Source organism: Pseudoliparis swirei, chromosome 13 (assembly GCF_029220125.1).
Source record: "Pseudoliparis swirei isolate HS2019 ecotype Mariana Trench chromosome 13, NWPU_hadal_v1, whole genome shotgun sequence".
Taxonomy (NCBI): domain Eukaryota; kingdom Metazoa; phylum Chordata; class Actinopteri; order Perciformes; family Liparidae; genus Pseudoliparis; species Pseudoliparis swirei.
The window spans coordinates 10,550,587-10,567,994 of record NC_079400.1 but is presented as its reverse complement, the minus strand read 5'-3'; the positions used below and the strand labels follow the sequence as shown (position 1 = coordinate 10,567,994).

The 17,408-nt window shown below is 43.7% G+C and overlaps 2 protein-coding genes across 3 annotated transcripts; one reads left to right on the top strand and one right to left on the bottom strand.

Moving 5' to 3' along the window:
* Positions 1–2,546: 2,546 nt before the first annotated feature.
* Positions 2,547–5,038, bottom strand: cdk5r1b (cyclin dependent kinase 5, regulatory subunit 1b (p35)). Of its 2 annotated transcripts, none has more exons than XM_056430193.1 (2): positions 4,768–5,038; positions 2,547–3,711 (listed from the first exon to the last, which is right to left on the bottom strand). In XM_056430193.1, exon 2 carries the CDS (start codon positions 3,450–3,452, stop codon positions 2,547–2,549), a length of 906 nt encoding a protein of 301 aa, XP_056286168.1. In that variant the 5' UTR covers positions 3,453–3,711; positions 4,768–5,038. The 2 variants fall into 2 exon arrangements, with proteins under 2 accessions (XP_056286168.1, XP_056286169.1); XM_056430194.1 differs by having other exon boundaries at positions 2,547–3,708.
* Positions 5,039–5,952: 914 nt separating this feature from the next.
* psmd11b (proteasome 26S subunit, non-ATPase 11b) lies at positions 5,953–16,688 on the top strand. Its single transcript, XM_056430018.1, has 13 exons — positions 5,953–6,043; positions 8,346–8,447; positions 8,579–8,775; positions 10,587–10,644; positions 10,914–11,108; positions 12,142–12,286; positions 14,242–14,302; positions 14,817–14,879; positions 15,140–15,265; positions 15,608–15,643; positions 15,730–15,781; positions 15,882–16,024; positions 16,138–16,688. The coding sequence occupies exons 1-12, from the start codon at positions 5,953–5,955 to the stop codon at positions 16,022–16,024; spliced, it is 1,269 nt and encodes a 422-aa protein (XP_056285993.1). The 3' UTR covers positions 16,138–16,688.
* The last annotated feature ends 720 nt before the right edge of the window (positions 16,689–17,408 follow it).

Genomic DNA, 17,408 nt, shown 5'->3' with positions numbered 1-17,408 from the left:
GACCACCAGAGGGCGACTCCTCTGGTTGTATAGAAGTCTATGTAATGACTCTACTTCTCTCTTGATTCATTCCCTCAGTAAACATTGTAAACATGAGTTTATGTCTCAATCTCTAGTTTCAAGTCTTCTTCAATACAGCATGACGTCATCATTTAGTAAATCCTAATCCATTTAGTGTCAAATAGACCCAAAAAAAGAAATGCTTTAGGGGAGGGGCTACTTTGTGATTGACAGGTCACTACCAGAGATGTATATCTCGTCCCTCCACAGTCTAAATATGGTCACTTCTGGTCACTGGTTGAAAAAAAAACAAGATGGCCACTCGATGACTATACATCCATTTCCCATAGCAGTCTATGGTGAGCAACCACCGATATTAGGACGCGTAAAAACTTCCCATTTCAAGGGAGTGATATTTACCGACGCATTTTTATGTTTGAGAGCGAAACGTTAGAATCTCTTCATCTTATTTCAGATATCTAACCAAAAACACATTGACGTCCCGTAAAGTGCCGACTCATTTCAGGGGTTTGGGGGAATGATTCCTGCAGCACTCTGTCTTGGAATGAGATACCAACACCGGTAAAAACATTTCTCTCACATTTCTGGATGGAAATACTGTAGATAGAAACTCAAAACTGCACTTGTTCCGCCGCTGCTCACGGCAGCAGGTCAGGTGGTTTTCTTACGATCCACCGTGTGATCGTTCCCGTGGAGGTCGCCTCGTCTCTCACGTCGCCCCGAGATGAGCGTGAAGTCGCCTCACATCTGCGGCGATGCTGAATATTGAAGCAACTCCTCTGTCGGATATGTGGGGCGGCGGGGCGGCTCCTCTGTCATGTGTTTTCTGAAGTGTAAGCTCGATGATGTATTCGGTCAAGGTGTCCTCGATGACGTGACTTTGGTGATGGTCAGATTTAACATAGTTTGTCTTTTTAATTAGGTATTCATCGATAAATGCCTGCAACATTCATTTGCATAAACCAGATCAATCTTCATTCCCACCAAAGATGAGCACACCTGCACCTGCAGAAGCCCCCCCCCCATTTCAAAGTCTCCTTTCATTTACATTAAATGTGCCTAAATAAATACATAAATGGCAATAAATTAGGTGTCAGTAAGTTAGTTAGTAGAAGATGAAAATCCATCCCATCATTCAACAGCTGGACAAACAGTACAGAGTGTACTCAGACCTGTGGGATGTTTCATCAACGATATGGCACTGTTTTAAACATTATCTACGCTGAATCATAAGCACAAAATCAAACGTCATTCCAAAAATCGACCAAAAAGTACAAAAAGGAATTTCCCTGGGAAACAAATAGCCTATTTTAGCAAGCAGAGCTAAATAAACTAGTGTCCCTTTGTTCACAGCATTCTCTATTGCAGATGCAGTTGGTTTACAAATCAAGTAAAAAGAAGAGAAGTAACGGTTGTTCCTTTCCTTCCCCGGAAACGCTGTAAAATTGCATGGCACACGTGCAAAACATTACATTTCTAAGTTTTAAAAAAAAAGGAAGAAAAAGAGGAGAGAAATCAAAGAACTTGATCCAGAAAAAAGCAATAAATAAGCCGCCTGCATCGGTGTGCGCCTCTGGTGGAGTCAAACATCCATGAACTCGTTGTTTTATTTCTTTCTTCTTCGTCTATAGATGAAAATAAGTCGGTCTTTCTGAACACACACACGGTATGACCACTCGTCATCCGTGTGCTCGCCTCTTGTCCGTCCTGTTGCAGAGCCACACGCAGAAAACCCACGAAAATATGGATCCAGCATCGATGGCCCCCTGCTGTTCTTTCAGATATGCATTGCAGCAAAAACAATAAATAAAAAAGAAACGTCCAGCGGTACATCCCCCGTTACCGGAGGGGACGCGGCGTTCCAGAGAGCCAGGGGGTGGTGGGTGGGGGGAGGGGCCTGTTCATCTGTGATGCATGAAGGAAGCCAGTCAGGCGACGGCCCTCATCCTCCTGCGGTACACAGGCAGCGCTCAGCACGTCCTCAGAAGGTCACCGCTCGGCTGCCGCAGCCTCTCTCCACATTCGTTGCTGCTAATGTCTGACTTTGTGTCTGAATTGGGGTCTTTTTTTTAATACCATTTTCAGTTTTTTCATATAGATAAATATCTGTACAAAGGATTAATCCAAGTCTGGCATTTTTGTTGTTGTTTATATATATATATATCGTTGTCCTAAAAAAAAAAGAAGAACACTCTCATCCCCCGATTTGCAGGAAAATCCATCCTTCGCTCGTTTGAAAATAGAATTTGGCTTCGATAATATCACACGTCTTCAAGAAGGCTCTTTCTTTTTAAACCCTACGGCCCCCGTATTTAGTTGATGATTTCCCCCCCCCCACACACACTCTGGATTCAGTCTCCCTCCACTCAAAGTTGGTATATGAATGTCAAACACGTCTTAATTGGCCTTGTCCCACTTCAGTTTGGACGACAATGAATAAATAGCATCGCAGATCATCTTTCAAACTTGACAATGCCAGACTGCAGTATGCCCCCCCCCCCCCCCAACTCCCCCCGAGCATCCCCTCACCGGTCCAGGCCGATGAGCAGGCGGCTCCTCTCCTCCTCCTTCTGGCTCTCGTTCTTCAGGTCGGAGAACACCTGAGTGAAGTAGTGCGGGTCGGAGTTGATCTGGAGCATCTTCGCGCTCATCAGGTTGATGATGGACAGGCAGCGGTCCCAGAAGGTCTCCTTGGAGCTCTCCACCAGGAAGGGCTTGAGAGGGTAGGAGATCTCGTTGCCCATGTAGGAGTAAGACAGGTAGAGGCAGGTGAGCAGCACGGCCTGCAGCTCGTGCTCCGTGGCCACCTCGGAGGAGACCACGTCCCGGCACAGCATGTAGACGAAGACCACGTTGGCGGGCGTGATGAAGCCCTGGTCCTGCCAGCCCTGGAGCAGCAGGGAGCGGTCCACGCTGCGCAGCCACAGCACCGGGTCGGTGGGGGACAGGTGTTTCAGCCGGTAGCAGCGCCGGCACAGGAACTCCCCGAGGCAGCGCAGCAGCTCGCTGGTGGAGGCCTGGACGATCACTCTCTTGGGGGTCCCGGGGGCCATGTTGGAGTTGGTCAGGGGGGCCTTCTTCACGGACGACACCTTGTTGTTGGAGGCCTTGGTGAGAGCCGGGGTGCTCTGCTCCTGCGCGAACGTGGCCAGGTTGGCGCACGACTGCGACTTCTTCAGGTTTTCATTGTTCAGTTGGTTGATATTGTTCTGGTAGCTGTTGGGCTGCAACTTCTTGGAGCTCTTCTTCTTGGCCGACACCGCGACGATCCGCTTCCACGGGAGCACGTTGATGAGCGAGTGGCGCTTCATGTTCTTGTCTTTGGCGTTCTTGCTGTTCTGGACGGCCATGTAGTGGCCCACGGTGGCCGGTCCATCCTCGAAGAGGGCCGCCTTTCGGTAGCTGGGTGACAAAGACAGCACGGTTCCCATGGTGACTGTGGGGGGGAGGGGAGGCGTCCAGGGGCTTCAGCCGCACTGGGTCAGAAGAGGGTCTGCCAGGGGAGATCCGGAGGGGCTCGAAGCCTTTATACGCCTCTGTGAGCTGGGGGTCCGGCCTTCAGGCTGCCGCTGCAGGGGCCTGGGGAGAAAACAATCCTGTGAACGGCTCTCTGAGGCGATAACGATCACCTCCACTCAAACCGTCTCTGCTGGTTTTCAGCTCTCTGTCTGCATCGCCTGATGGCCTCTGCTGGAAGAAGAAAAGATCAATAATCAGAAAATGAAAATAACTGAAGCATCTCACACTATCCATGGAGGTATGCAAAACAACATACATCATGATATCACGGTTATCAGCGCTGTAATGTTCTCCTAAATGTGGTTTATCTATAGCTTGGGCTCATTAGCACTATTGATCTGACTCAGTTAGTGGAATGGATCAGCCTATAGACCGATAACTACAAACAGTATTGATCCCTCCGTGCTGCTGGTGATCAATGTAATAAGCATCCTAAAATATATTAAATATGCATGCAGCAGAGAGAATACAGAAAGAAAAAAACAGTAACAATGAATTTAATGTGGTGAATTCAGGGATGTTTCGGAACGAGAGAGACATATTTCATGGGCAATGGCCGACGAATCACAGTGAGCCGTGCACGCCGCCACCCTTCTCGCTAAAATGGAAGACATAAACACCTTAATAACAGGTGAAGGTCGCGTGTGATGCACGTTTGGAAGCACGAATCCAAGGTCAAACAATTCCCCGACAATAAAACCCTCTCAGTCCCAGAGACGTGTGTTTCTTTCATGTTTATCACCCGCGCTGCGGCACAAGCGCGACCGTCGATGTATCGACGTTGCTCGCTCGACCGGCGTCCGCGCGCCTCCATCCCTCATTCCATCACCCCGGTATCAACCGGATTCATCGAGGGAGGAGCAATTCCACAACACGGGGCTTTTAGTGGGACTTCACCGGGCCTAGAAATCAAAGGATGCACCGGGGCGTCAGGCCGCGTGACACCGAGAGCTCTCCGTGGTGCTGAAACGGAGCGTCTGCGTCGAAATGAGAGAGAGCCGCTGCATGGCCATGAGGCCGTGGCTTAGAAACGAAGAATATCCTCATCTATCCCTCCTCGATCCGTTGATATCTCACAATATATCGGTGCATTTAGCCGTATATAACGTTACGTCCCCATTATATTTTCCTCATTGCGCAACATTGTTTTTTCCCCCTCAAATATAAAGGATTATCAAATCTGCACTTTCCAGCATCAATATGTTCCATACATGTAAAGAGACTCACCAGATCCCCCGGCTGAAGTGCGCTATGACGATGATGCTCCGCGCGTCCCCGTGCGTGTTTTTGTCCCTGCAGGACGCGATTAAAAACACCAAACCATCTCCGAGGACAAATAAATGCAACAAAGAAAAAAATAATCCGAGCCGAGGCACCCTTAAGTAAAAAATATATATAAAGAATAAGGAGCAACGCGTTGGATGAACAGGCGCCCGGTGTCGGCGGTGCGCAGACGATGGGACGCAGTTGTGGAATGGATGCTCGGATGAAGATGTGCTCCGGGTCCTCCTGGCTGCGTGAGAGATGCGGATGCTGCGCGGGCTGATGTTGTGTTGTGTGACCTGACTGTGTGACTGAGGGTTTGACGCAAAGGCGGTGGTGGGGCGCCGCTCTGCGCTCGGTGCGCGCGGTGAAACTACTCCGCCTATAGCACACAGTGCACATGCAAACATGAACCCATGAACCCCGAGGATGTTTTCTCTCTCTCTCTCCATGCTCCGTTATAGCACAATGCAAGAACACCATTATTATATAGGCGCTCTGGTGTAAAGGGAGTCGTTTGGCAAGCTATCTCATCAACACACAATTATTTTTACAATTTGTTTTTCATTAATTTTCCAGTTCTACCATCTCATATATGCTGCAGATTAATCATATTAGCCTATGGGTGGAGAGTTTTTTTTATAGATGCTTCCCTACCAAGGATATATAATAAATGGAACGTTGTGTCATTATCATAAAAACAATTGAATATTGCCATTGGATTTGAGTGGCCTGCTCAACGGAATGCACGATTACTGTTTTTAGTGCTTTGTCCAATACATACTTCTGCTTTCGTGACGAAGGTTTAAAGACAAAATAATTGTTTACAATCATCCAAGTAATTTAATTGCATGCAGAATATTGATTTGTTAATACATATCCTATTAAAGGCACACTATATTATCTAGATTCAGTAACGTTAATGAATGAATCAACATTAATGTAGTTTGTCCTCTTACCCCATATCAATAACATAACTCACATGAACACACTGCGTAAGTAAAGAAGCGTCTGAAAGGTGTTTCCCGCAATAGGACTACATTTCCCATCCACCCTTTAAAATCCCGGCATGCACGCGACGCGCTGACGTCACGCCACGCTAGGTAACGCACGTATTTTTTCATTCAAGCAGCATTTGAATAAGGAAAGATGGCGGCCGCAGCAGTGGTTGAGTTTCAGAGAGCCCAGTCTCTCATCAGCACGGACAGCAACGCATCGATCGACATTCTCCACTCGATAGGTAGGTGATCGGCCGACAGGGTTCCCCGGTTCCACGCCATTCAACCAAACGGCGTAGTTATCGATACATCGGCCGGCGTTGAGCGGGCGGTTGTTAGCTTCGCCGCCGGTGCTGACTCACTGGGTAAAGGCAGCTGCTAGTGGATGTTAGCTACAGTGCTAACTTTAGGCCGCGCGGCGTGAAATACGTCGGTGGTCATCCGTGTTGGGTCTTTTTCATCATCATCATCATCATCATATCGTGTGATTGGCCAATGTTGAGCCGACATAAGGTGACTGTAAACATGGCTTGTGTTTAGGGATGAGAATTGATAAGATTTTAACGATTCCGATGCCTTATCGATTCGATTCTTATTGGGCAAGGGGTGAAAAAAAGAGCACAAACGGGTTTATTTACATTAATTTTCTTTTATATAATTTTCTATAATGCTGCACACACCATATACAGTATGTATACATACACATTTACATTTTTTTAAATAACCAAAAACATTTATACATATTCCTCTTGAACTTAAAATAAAACTTACATAACTTAAATAAAATGTATAATGTTTAATTTAAACATGTTCCTAGAAATTATAGTGCTCCTTCCTTTTTTTTAAAGGGTATATGAACTGAGCTGCCAAAAATGAAACTAGCAGTGGCAAATACCAAGTGTGCAATCATCAACAATTCTTGTGCAGAAAAATAAGCATGTCTGCTTTCTCCGGGAGGATACGCGATCTCTCAGGACTTATTGTGTCTCCAGCCGTGGAGAACACTCTCTCAGATGGGCTGGAGGATGAACACAAAGATATGAGGAGGTGTACAAGACGTGCTGTAGCCTGTGACCCAGACAGACTACCAGCCTCTGAACCGGTCTGACTGAACGTCATCAGCTAAATGGGATGGCAATGGAGATTATTTATATAGTGAAAGCTGGTTTACACAATGAAACAAATGGCACTAACAAAATCGCTGAATTTGCTGAGCTGACATAAAGCCACATTAAGAGGGGAGGCAAACACCACCTCTGCCTCAATGTAGGGGGCTGACAATGGAAGATTCTGTAGCTAAGATAGCGTTGCTATATGCTAAGTTTAATCATGGATTAAAAATCGATATGCTCAGTTTAATAATGGGTTAACATGATAATGCGAACGTTTGCTGATAACACACGCACTCCAATAATTAATACCGTTACGATCAAACATTTCTCAGAACTGGACTTTCAATCCAAACGTCAAGTGATCAATAATGGGACCAATGCCGGAGCTCAAATGTATGCTTCAAACGAAGGACAGAAGATAACTTGATCGACTCCACACAATAAAGGCAAATGGCTTCACACAGTGAGTGGTTGTGATCACTTGAGGAGTTTACCTTGGACAGAAAGAGATGAAGCGCCGACGTTAGCTGAGCTGCTGCATCGAACACATGACATTCCTGTCATTTAATTCCACGCTGTGTTCAAATGCTTCTTCATATTTGTTGTATTTCCTCCCTTCGACGAAATAGACTTTTTACACACGTTACAAGTGGCGTAGTTGTCTTTTTGTCGTGTGAAATAGAGCCAAACTTTAGAACGCTTCTGCCTAGTTGCCATGTTTGCTGCAGTCTGAAGAAGAAACTAAAAAAATGTGCGCATGCGCAACGCCGCAGAGGACCGTTAGCAGAACCGTTAAAGACTTTGGCTGACGATCCCAAACAATCGGTTCACTGGGAACCGGTTCTTAAACGGAACCGGTTCTCGAATCCCATCCCTACTCGTGTTTGCACAGGCAACACACTGCCTTGTCACCTCTCTGGCTGTCCGGCTTCACACTTTATTTACTCTCGGCTATTTTTAGATTAGATTCAATATGTCAAAACATGGATTTTTGCCCTTAGTAATGTATCATCAATTTGACAGTAAAGTATTAAGTTTTGATAATCTTGTAACTGAGCAAAAAGACCAGTTGCTGTTTATATATAGTTGTAACTGTAATACATTTGGGGTTTTGACTATTGGTTGGACATTGAAAGATTTTCTAAGAAGATTATAGTTTTTATTTATTTATTTATCGTAGATTCAATTATCTTTACATAATATTGGTGCGTGGACCAGGTATTGAGAAATCCCAAGATGATGTAAATAAAACGGATGGGACATCTAAAAAATGTAAACCAGGAATGACATAGTGGATTCCAAAGCTTAAATAGTTTAATGTGCGTGTGTCATGTTGCCATCCAGGCCTTTTCACTTTTACACATGTCATCCAGCGAGGATACGATTGTAAATTGGTTCCTGACGTTGACTTTTTGCCTTTCTCTTTTGACAGTGAGGAGAGATGTCCAAGAGAACGATGAGGAAGCCGTCCGGGTTAAAGAGCAGAGCATCCTGGAGCTGGGGTCACTCCTGGCCAAGACGGGACAGGCTGCAGGTAGCCATCAAACTTATTTTTGTTTTTTAAATCCTACAAATGACGTAATGCAACAAAGTATGTCATATTTGTACTTTCTAAAACATTTGTCGTCTTTTTTATTCCTTCTTATTTTTTGTGTCCGTCTCCAGAACTAGGGGGACTGCTGAAATTTGTGAGGCCTTTTCTGATTTCTATCAGCAAGGCCAAGGCGGCCCGGCTGGTCCGTTCTCTGCTGGACCTGTTTCTTGACATGGAGGCAGCAACGGGCCAGGAGGTTGAGCTGTGTCTCGAATGCATCGAGTGGGCCAAGGCCGAGAAGAGAACCTTCCTACGACAGGCGCTGGAGGTACGGTGGTCTACCAGTAGCTTAATTCGTGGTGGTATTTGTTCCATCACTTTTTTTCTATTTAAATAAAGAACAATGCCATACCAATCGGGAACAGTTTGGCCATCTTCACGCTTTCAAATAAGAATATCTCATAGATCTGTAGAGGAAACGTGCAGCACGCAACTGAATATCACTGAGCTGCAAACGAGCAGTTTGATCATATTGTGTAGGCGAAGGAAAGCTATTCAAGGTTTTTGCGAACAGAACAGCAATTGTGCCGTCGGAGGTTTATTTTTTGTACTGTTTGACACCTTGATTGCAGATTAGGCAGAACTATTTGTTTTATTCCCCCGCTCACCCAACCCTCGTTGGCGTTGACACACAACACGCTTTACGATGGAAACAAAAAGGGATGTTTCCAAACATAAATAGCGGCTTTGGGAGGGATCAAATTCACCGTGTCCTGTCTCATGGAGTGTAGACAGCATTAGGTTGTTGGTAGATATGAAACTCACCCCCGTGGCTTTACTTCAGCTCAAATGAAGACGGGGAAACTTGATACATGTGATGAAGCAAAGTGGTAAACTTGCCAGAGGAAAGTAATGAGGAGAGATGATCATGTAGCGACTACACACCGATGATGATGTCATCCTGCTGGTAGAAGCCAAAATGACTGCCGGCCAGGAACACCTTGAGCTTTAGGCTGAATGCCAAAATCCAGGAACTACAAGATTCTATGTATAAAGTATAGAAGGAGACTATAAAACAGGGCATGGACAAATGATTGGAAGCTGAGAGGAGGGACGCGCCTCAGACAGGCCATGCGTTGCTTTATTGGAGAGGTAGAGGGGTAGAGATGGAGAGGGAGAGAGAGAGATCCACTTTAAAACACTGTTCTGAGAACAGCTGTTAGGAATGTATTTGTTTACACATCTATCTGTAGACAGCATGATGTCATGTTGAGATGAGTTATGATGTTTTAATCTTTCAGAGGGTGACTCATAAACCCGATCTTCATGCTTTGGAAAAATTCCCAAAATGTTTCTTCTCCGACTATTTTTGCACCTTTTTAACAAACATGTTTTTCTTTCACGCGCAGCCTCGGCTGGCAACAAGGCCACGCAGCTTCAGGTCGCTGCATTTCAAGTCAACGGATTATTACTTGTATGTGTCGGTGTTCTTTAAAACATATGCAGCACAGGTCTGTAATTTATCTCGACACGTCTCCCCATCAGCGTTGCTTCGTAGCGGTTGACATTTTGACGAGGCTAGCTCAGGTGTATCTGTTCCATCGTGTGGGGGGGAAATGTCAGTGACATTTAAATTTTATTTTTCCGCCTGTTTTAAAGCGTGATAAAACCAAACATCGGGTCCAAAGAGGTTTTTTTTGCTTCCCTTGGCCTGAAGAGGAAAGTTAATAGCTATAACTGGAACAAAACATCTTTCTTTCGTATGAGATTCCTCTTTTCAATACAAAATACACGATGCAATTACATTTCATAATTTGTTTTCAGATGAAAAATATAGAAGTGTGGGTGTAAAATAAAAAGGTTAAATGGGAAAACAATAGAAATGTTCGAATGTGTTGCTCATTGTCTTCACTCTCTAGGCCTGGACTAGTCTGCAAAGACCAATAATATAAATGATGTAATATCCCATGCGTCCTAAAGCTCGATGTCAAAGTTACACTTCCTGTCTTTTTAGTTTTTGTCCACGATAGCTTTTTGTCGTTCAGTGCCATAAAACCTGGTGCATTGCTTTTTCAATAATAAATAGAGATGTGCCCAGCTGCTCTGTGCTTTTCTGAATCTCATTCGCTCTTCTTTCAGGGGCGGCTGATCGCGCTCTATTTCGACACCAAAAGATACCAGGAGGCCTTGGCGCTTGGTGAGTGTTTAGAGACAAAACACTCGTACCTTCTGGTAAACGGCAGCATCTGTCTTCTGCTTCAGAGCCTCGACGAAAAGGAAAGCCGAGTGGCTTGTAAATAATGGCTTTGCAATGCAGTGAGACGTGTTTTACTTGTGACCAGAGAAGAAAAGAATAAGAAAGAGCACATATCCGGACTATAACTGCACATTTCCCCTCCTAGCTGTTTAGTGTTGCACAGAGTTAATGTGCATGACCTCAACTCTCATTCATTATCCTTCCCTCAGGCACCCAGTTGCTCATGGAGCTGAAAAAGATGGATGACAAAGCTCTTCTGGTCGAGGTGCAGCTGCTTGAAAGTAAGACGTACCACGGTCTCAGTAACCTGCCCAAGGCCCGCGCAGCCCTCACCTCGGCCAGGACCACCGCCAACGCCATTTACTGTCCTCCGAAGCTCCAGGCAGCCCTGGACATGCAGTCAGGTCAGATGTGTTCACGATTGTTACTTCCAAAGCGCACCGAGGCGCACATTTATTGTTGTTTGACTGTTACATCTGGTAAACTAGAACGGGCACTCGGTAGAGCGCATACCTTCACATATCACAAGATTGGGCATTGAATTATGAACAGTTTGGCATTAGTTGCATGCCAATTGGATATAAATTGACCGCGCTATGGTAAAATTGATTTGGACCCTTTCTTGACCTTTGACCCGATCGATCCAACATCTCATCAAATGGTCCCCGGATAATAACCAATCATCCCACCAAATTGCATGTGATTCAAGAAGATTTTGACCTTGTCATGACCTTGACCTTTGATCTGATCGATCGCAAAATCTAATCAAATGGTCCCCGGATAATAACCAATCGTCCTACCAAATTTCATAAGATTCGGTTTAATACTTTTTTACTTATGCGAATAACACGCACGCATACAAATACACGGCGATCAAAACATTACCTTCCGCATTTTCAATGCGAAGGTAACAAACCACCGGGGGGCGCCAGGCAAGACTGAAATGTGTGTGTATAGAGTTCAAATATTACAGTGTATTATTATGTAATGGTGTCAAACTAGTTGATACCTTCAATCTGCCCTTTCACCCATATTTCATTATTTCTTTGGTTGCAAACACCTTCTAAATCAATTTCAGTTTTTTTGTAATTAAAGTGGCAATAGACAAGTTATGTCCCGTTAACGATGAATGTTGATTGCGCAATGTCACGGCGATAGATTAGAATAATGACGCCACGTTGTTTGGATCGGTTCCCCTCGCTTTCACTTTGTTTTAAAGGCTTGTGTTTTGTGTTCGGCTGTGACTCGGCTAACGTTCTCGTCACGCAGTTTCTGTTTGTCAGTGTGAATGCAGGAGAGCTGTGGTGGTGTCGATGATGTCATCGTGGTTATTCACGGCTTCCAGCTAATTCTTCTGACAACATTTTGGTTGGGTGGTCCTCGTAAAGACGACACCCAGTAAATGAACCGTTGCGCTGCCTCCCCTCTCTGTTGCAGGGATCATCCACGCAGCAGACGAGAAGGACTGGAAGACCGCCTACTCCTACTTCTTTGAGGCCTTCGAGGGCTACGACTCCATTGACCACCCCAAGGCCGTCACGTCGCTCAAATACATGCTGCTGTGTAAGATCGTCCTCAACCTGTGAGTAGTGCTCTCAACTTTACTATTTGAACCTTCATCACTTTCACATCATTGGAGTCTATAAATATATATATATATTTTTTTGTGTGTGTATGCTTTATATATATTTATATTTGTATATATATGTATGTATTATATATATTACAATTTTTATATTTATGTATTGTATATATTTTTATATTTATGTGTGTGTGTATATATATATATATATATACAGGACTGTCTCAGAAAATTAGAATATTGTGATGAAGTTCTTTATTTTCTGTAATGCAATTCAAAAAACAAAAATGTCATGCATTCTGGATTCATTACAAATCAACTGAAATATTGCAAGCCTTTTATTCTGATTTATTGCTGATTATGGCTTACAGCTTAAGAAAACTCAAATATCCTATCTCTAAATATTAGAATATCATGAAAAAGTATACTAGTAGGGTATATTGGTTGTGGGTTCGATCCCCGCTCTCCCCATTAGTTGCAAGTCGAAGTGTCCTTGAGCAAGGCACTGAACCCCCAGTTGCTTCACCGCAGCCCACTGCTCCTTAATAACTAAGGATGGGTTAAATGCAGAGAACTAATTTCCCCTTGGGGATTAATAAAAGTGTATATTCTATTCTAAACAAATCACTTGAATTGTCTAATTAACTCGAAACACCTGCAAGGGTTTCCTGAGCCTTGACAAACACTCAGCTGTTATAATCTTTTTTTTAACTTGGTCTGAGGAAATATTAAAATTTTATGAGATAGGATTTTAGAGTTTTCTTAAGTTGTAAGCCATAATCAGCAATATTAAAAGAATAAAAGGCTTGCAATATTTCAGTTGATTTGTAATGAATCCAGAATGCATGACATTTTTGTTTTTTTAATTGCATTACAGAAAATAAAGAACTTTATCACAATATTCTAATTTTCTGAGACAGTCCTGTATATATAGGGCTGTCAATCGATTAAAAAAATTAACTAATTAATCGCACATTTTGAAATTCATTAATCGCGCTTAAAAGTTTTTTTTCCTTTTTAAAGAAAACTTCACACAGAGCTGTGTTTTCATAGAGGCTCCTACATATAAAGTGCCAGCGAGGTATTTAATATCGTGGATGATAAATTGTTTCTTCAGTGAAACATCCAGATTAGTAAAAAAAAAGAAGTATATTGAGACCCCATTGGTCCTGTCATCCTTAACACTGAACAACAGCAGAACCAGTGGCCTTGGTGACTGACTGACATTCACATATGTCCCGTTCACCCTCTGGAGGCTGGGGGCATGTTCTCCATTTTACAAAAAAATGTAAATTCACCTTTTAAAGGCGTTTGCATGTGACACATACCCCCGTGTTATACATCAAACATTCCAGAACAATCTCAGCTCTCTATATATTGAGGCACATTGTCCTGGCGCCGTGTTCTCTGTCTTCTCTGACTGACAGGCTGCTAATGAGCCTCACCCGTGAGGTGGGAGGTCCTTTGTGATTTACTGAGTGTTCATTGGTTGTTTTTTTCGCAAAATGTTGACAGACAAACGGATTGACCAATCACGTTGAAGGTTTCGTGTGACGAGTTCTTTCCGCGCCGCGTCACCCGACACGTCGCCCCTTCGTTCCTCTGTGGATCAGAGGGGGAGACGGGAGGAAGGAGGCGCAGGGGGAAACCCGACTGATTAATCCACGAGTTTAAACTGATTTCTGCTCCTTATTTTCGCGGAGAAATAATTGTTTTAAAAATGGAAACAGTGTTAAACCGTACTGCTGCGGTTTGACACTCAGATGAGTGTAAAAACTTCAAGGCACACCGGAAGTAAACAAAGTTGCGTTAATTGCGTTAAAATATTTTAGTGCATTAACGTGGCCAAATTAATCGCATAGATTAACGCGTTAACGCTGACAGCCCATATATATATATTTTTAAAAATATTTATTAATTGATTTTTTGTTAATTTTTCCGCCTGCCTGTTCCAGACCGGAAGAGGTCCAGGGCCTGATCAGTGGGAAAATGGGTCTGCGACATGCCGGCCGAGAGGCGAGTACCTATCACGTTCCTGTCGAAGCCGAATGGGCAGAGCAGTGATGTCATCTGGTTACACCTGTGGCTGACACGGGTTGCATTTCCTGAATATCGCGGCTGAATTCAGGATGAATTGTGTATATTGATGCATGCTAGTTGAGCTAAATTAAGCGGAATAAAACCTAACATTGCATTACATGTCATTTAGCAGACGCTTTTATCCAAAGCAACTTACAATAAGAGCATTCAACCTAGAGAACGAACTAAGAACAACAAGAATACAGAAAGTAACATTTCCTCAGCATAGTCGAACTACAAAAGTACCATAATAAGAGCTATTTAAGTGCCACTGAAGTGATAATCTGTGTTTTAATATAGATAACATCTAACATCTGACCCATGTCAACATAGACAACATTAGATTTGTGTATAGTACTTAGTTTTACTTATTTGTCTGTCCTGTGTTTGTAGTTTGTGCTCGTGTGGAATGACATTCATCATTTATATAATTTTGTTGTTGTCCATCCAGACGGATGCAATGAAAAGTGTCGCCCAAGCCTGTAAGAACAGATCATTAGCCGACTTTGAAACGGTAAGAATCACTTGTGTTTTTACAGGATGACGCAACGCCTCCAATTGGCCTTTTTGCTTTACTGCTTCCATTGCATGCTGGGGGAAAACTACAGCACGCACACGTGGTTACTTTTACGCTTCAACTTTTAATTTAAGAATAATACGGCAAAAAACCTTCCTTCCCAGTGTTGCTCCACATTTATATAATTTACATTAATGATTATTTCTACATGCGCTTCCTCTCAACGTGCCTGACTGTCGGAGTTGTGCGTCTCTCAGGCCCTCACGGAGTACAAAGCGGAGCTGAGGGACGACCCCATCATCAGCACTCACCTGGTCAAGCTGTACGACAACCTGCTGGAACAGAACCTCATCCGGGACATCGAGCCGTTCTCCAGAGTACAGGTACGGAGTTCTTCTCGGGCGGCTTTTGTTTGTGTGAAAACGATCTGATTGTTGGTCTTATACCTGTGAAACATTACAGTATGCAAACGCTTGACACACTGCCATGGATATCTCCCAATAATGAATCTATCAATAATAATCAGTAATCATGAATACGGCTTCATTGTGACTTGAGTATAAATGTCACTAAGTGGCGTGATGTTGTTTTTTTAATTGGTAAACGGTTAAAGATGTGTAGCTGTATGAGTCGTAACACGGTCTAGGTTATTAAATGACTTCCTCATGCATTCTTTTATTAAAGTGATGAATGAATATTTACTCCTCCCCTCCTGCTGTTTTCAGATGGAACACATATCGGGTCTAATCAAACTGTCAAAGGTCTGTGTATTTACTTATTTGGTATTTATTTTTTATCTCCTTTTAAAATGTGTTTTTAGTATTCATTTTATTTTCTTCTTTTACAGGCGGATGTTGAGAGGAAATTATCACAGATGATTTTGGACGAAAAGTTTCACGGTAACTAGAGTTTTTCCTCCGAACAGAAGTACCGTGTGTGTGTTGGTGTGTTAGTGTGACTCCAGGTGACGTATATATCTCTGACACTTTTGTCGCGCAGGAATCCTCGACCAGGGCGAAGGCGTCTTGATCATATTCGACGAGCCGCCGGTGGACAAAACGTACGGAGCAGCCTTGGAAACCATTCAGAACATGAGCAAAGTCGTGGACTCGCTTTACAACAAAGCCAAGAAGCTCACATAGGTACCCTCAAATACACGTTTACACAGCGAGTTCGTGAAGAGGAAAGGACGTTTCTCCTTCCTGCTCGTCCTCCTCCGGCGCCATTAAACCATCTCAATGTCTTCTGTCCTCAGAGCCGACCGATAGCCGTGCGATGGAGGATCCGTGTGTGTTTGACCGGCGCGTCACATTTTAAGAAGGGGATGAGGGAGAGCAATGAAAAAAGTCTCACAAACTGCAACGGACAGGATTTTCCCCATCCCCCTCCCCCTCTCCCTCATGGACAATTTCATCACTTCTCTTGTTTTTTTTATTTTATTTTTCTCCTTTTTTTGATTTTGCCATCTCTTCAGGATTCTGTAAAACACTCAGCGGCCAAACAAGGGCCATCAGGGAATATTGTACAACCACAATGAAATAAAAAAAATAAAGATTAAAAGGTTTAAGAAAACATCTATGTTTATATCGGGCTTGCCAAGCCTCGAGCCGACTCCGCTGCCGCAGCCGTTCCTCCTGCTGGTCCACATCCTGGTTTTTGGAAGGTCGGGACACTTCTTGGGAAACTGAGTTCATATTCTGAAGAGCTCCCTCCACATAACTCTTTTTTCTTTTTCTTCACACCATATCAATGCCAACAGTTACATCCCCACTGTATTTCAGATGTATTAAACTCACTTTATTTGTTTTTGGTTTTTGTGTTTTAATTTTTGTTTAAAGAAAGCTCAGAGAAGCAGATGGATGCCACGCTGTCTGCCGGCCCTCGGTTATGTTCGTCTAAAGAAAAACAAAACAGACCGGATGCCATTTCACCACTAGTGCCACTTGTTCTGGGCACTCGTTTCCCTCTGGGGGGGGGGGGGGGGCAGGATGAGAAGCGTGAGGGCCGAGGTGGAGATGTGTTCACTGCCTCCGTGCGTCTGAGCGTCACCCCCGACTGAGCGGCTCTCCATTGTTAGTTCCTCGCACTAGTGTGGTACGCTGGTGACTAAACACTTTGTATTGTTTTGAGTTTTTTTATTATTATTTTATTTTACTCTTATAAAAGACAGTCAAAATAAATATTTTGTATCTTAAGGATTTTGTCTTGTCTCTTGCAAAAAGGAAGAAAAGAAACTGTTTTGCTGTGAGGGTGAGAGGACTGCAGAGTTGAAATGTAGTTAATGTTACCCGGAGAAAGTGTCACATGAGGACAAGTCAAAGAAGCAGCAGATGTTTTTGTTCGTTTCCACTGAAATACAGAATTCCCCCGAGAGTCTCTTCCTGCTGCTGCTATATATTTTTCACTAATTTGAAGGGCAACGGGCATTAAATCAGTTCAACAGACTGCTTGGGATCGTCTTTTATTTTGATTTGTACAGAAACGACATGATCCTAAAATCCATGTCAAACTTGTTTACAGATGCTT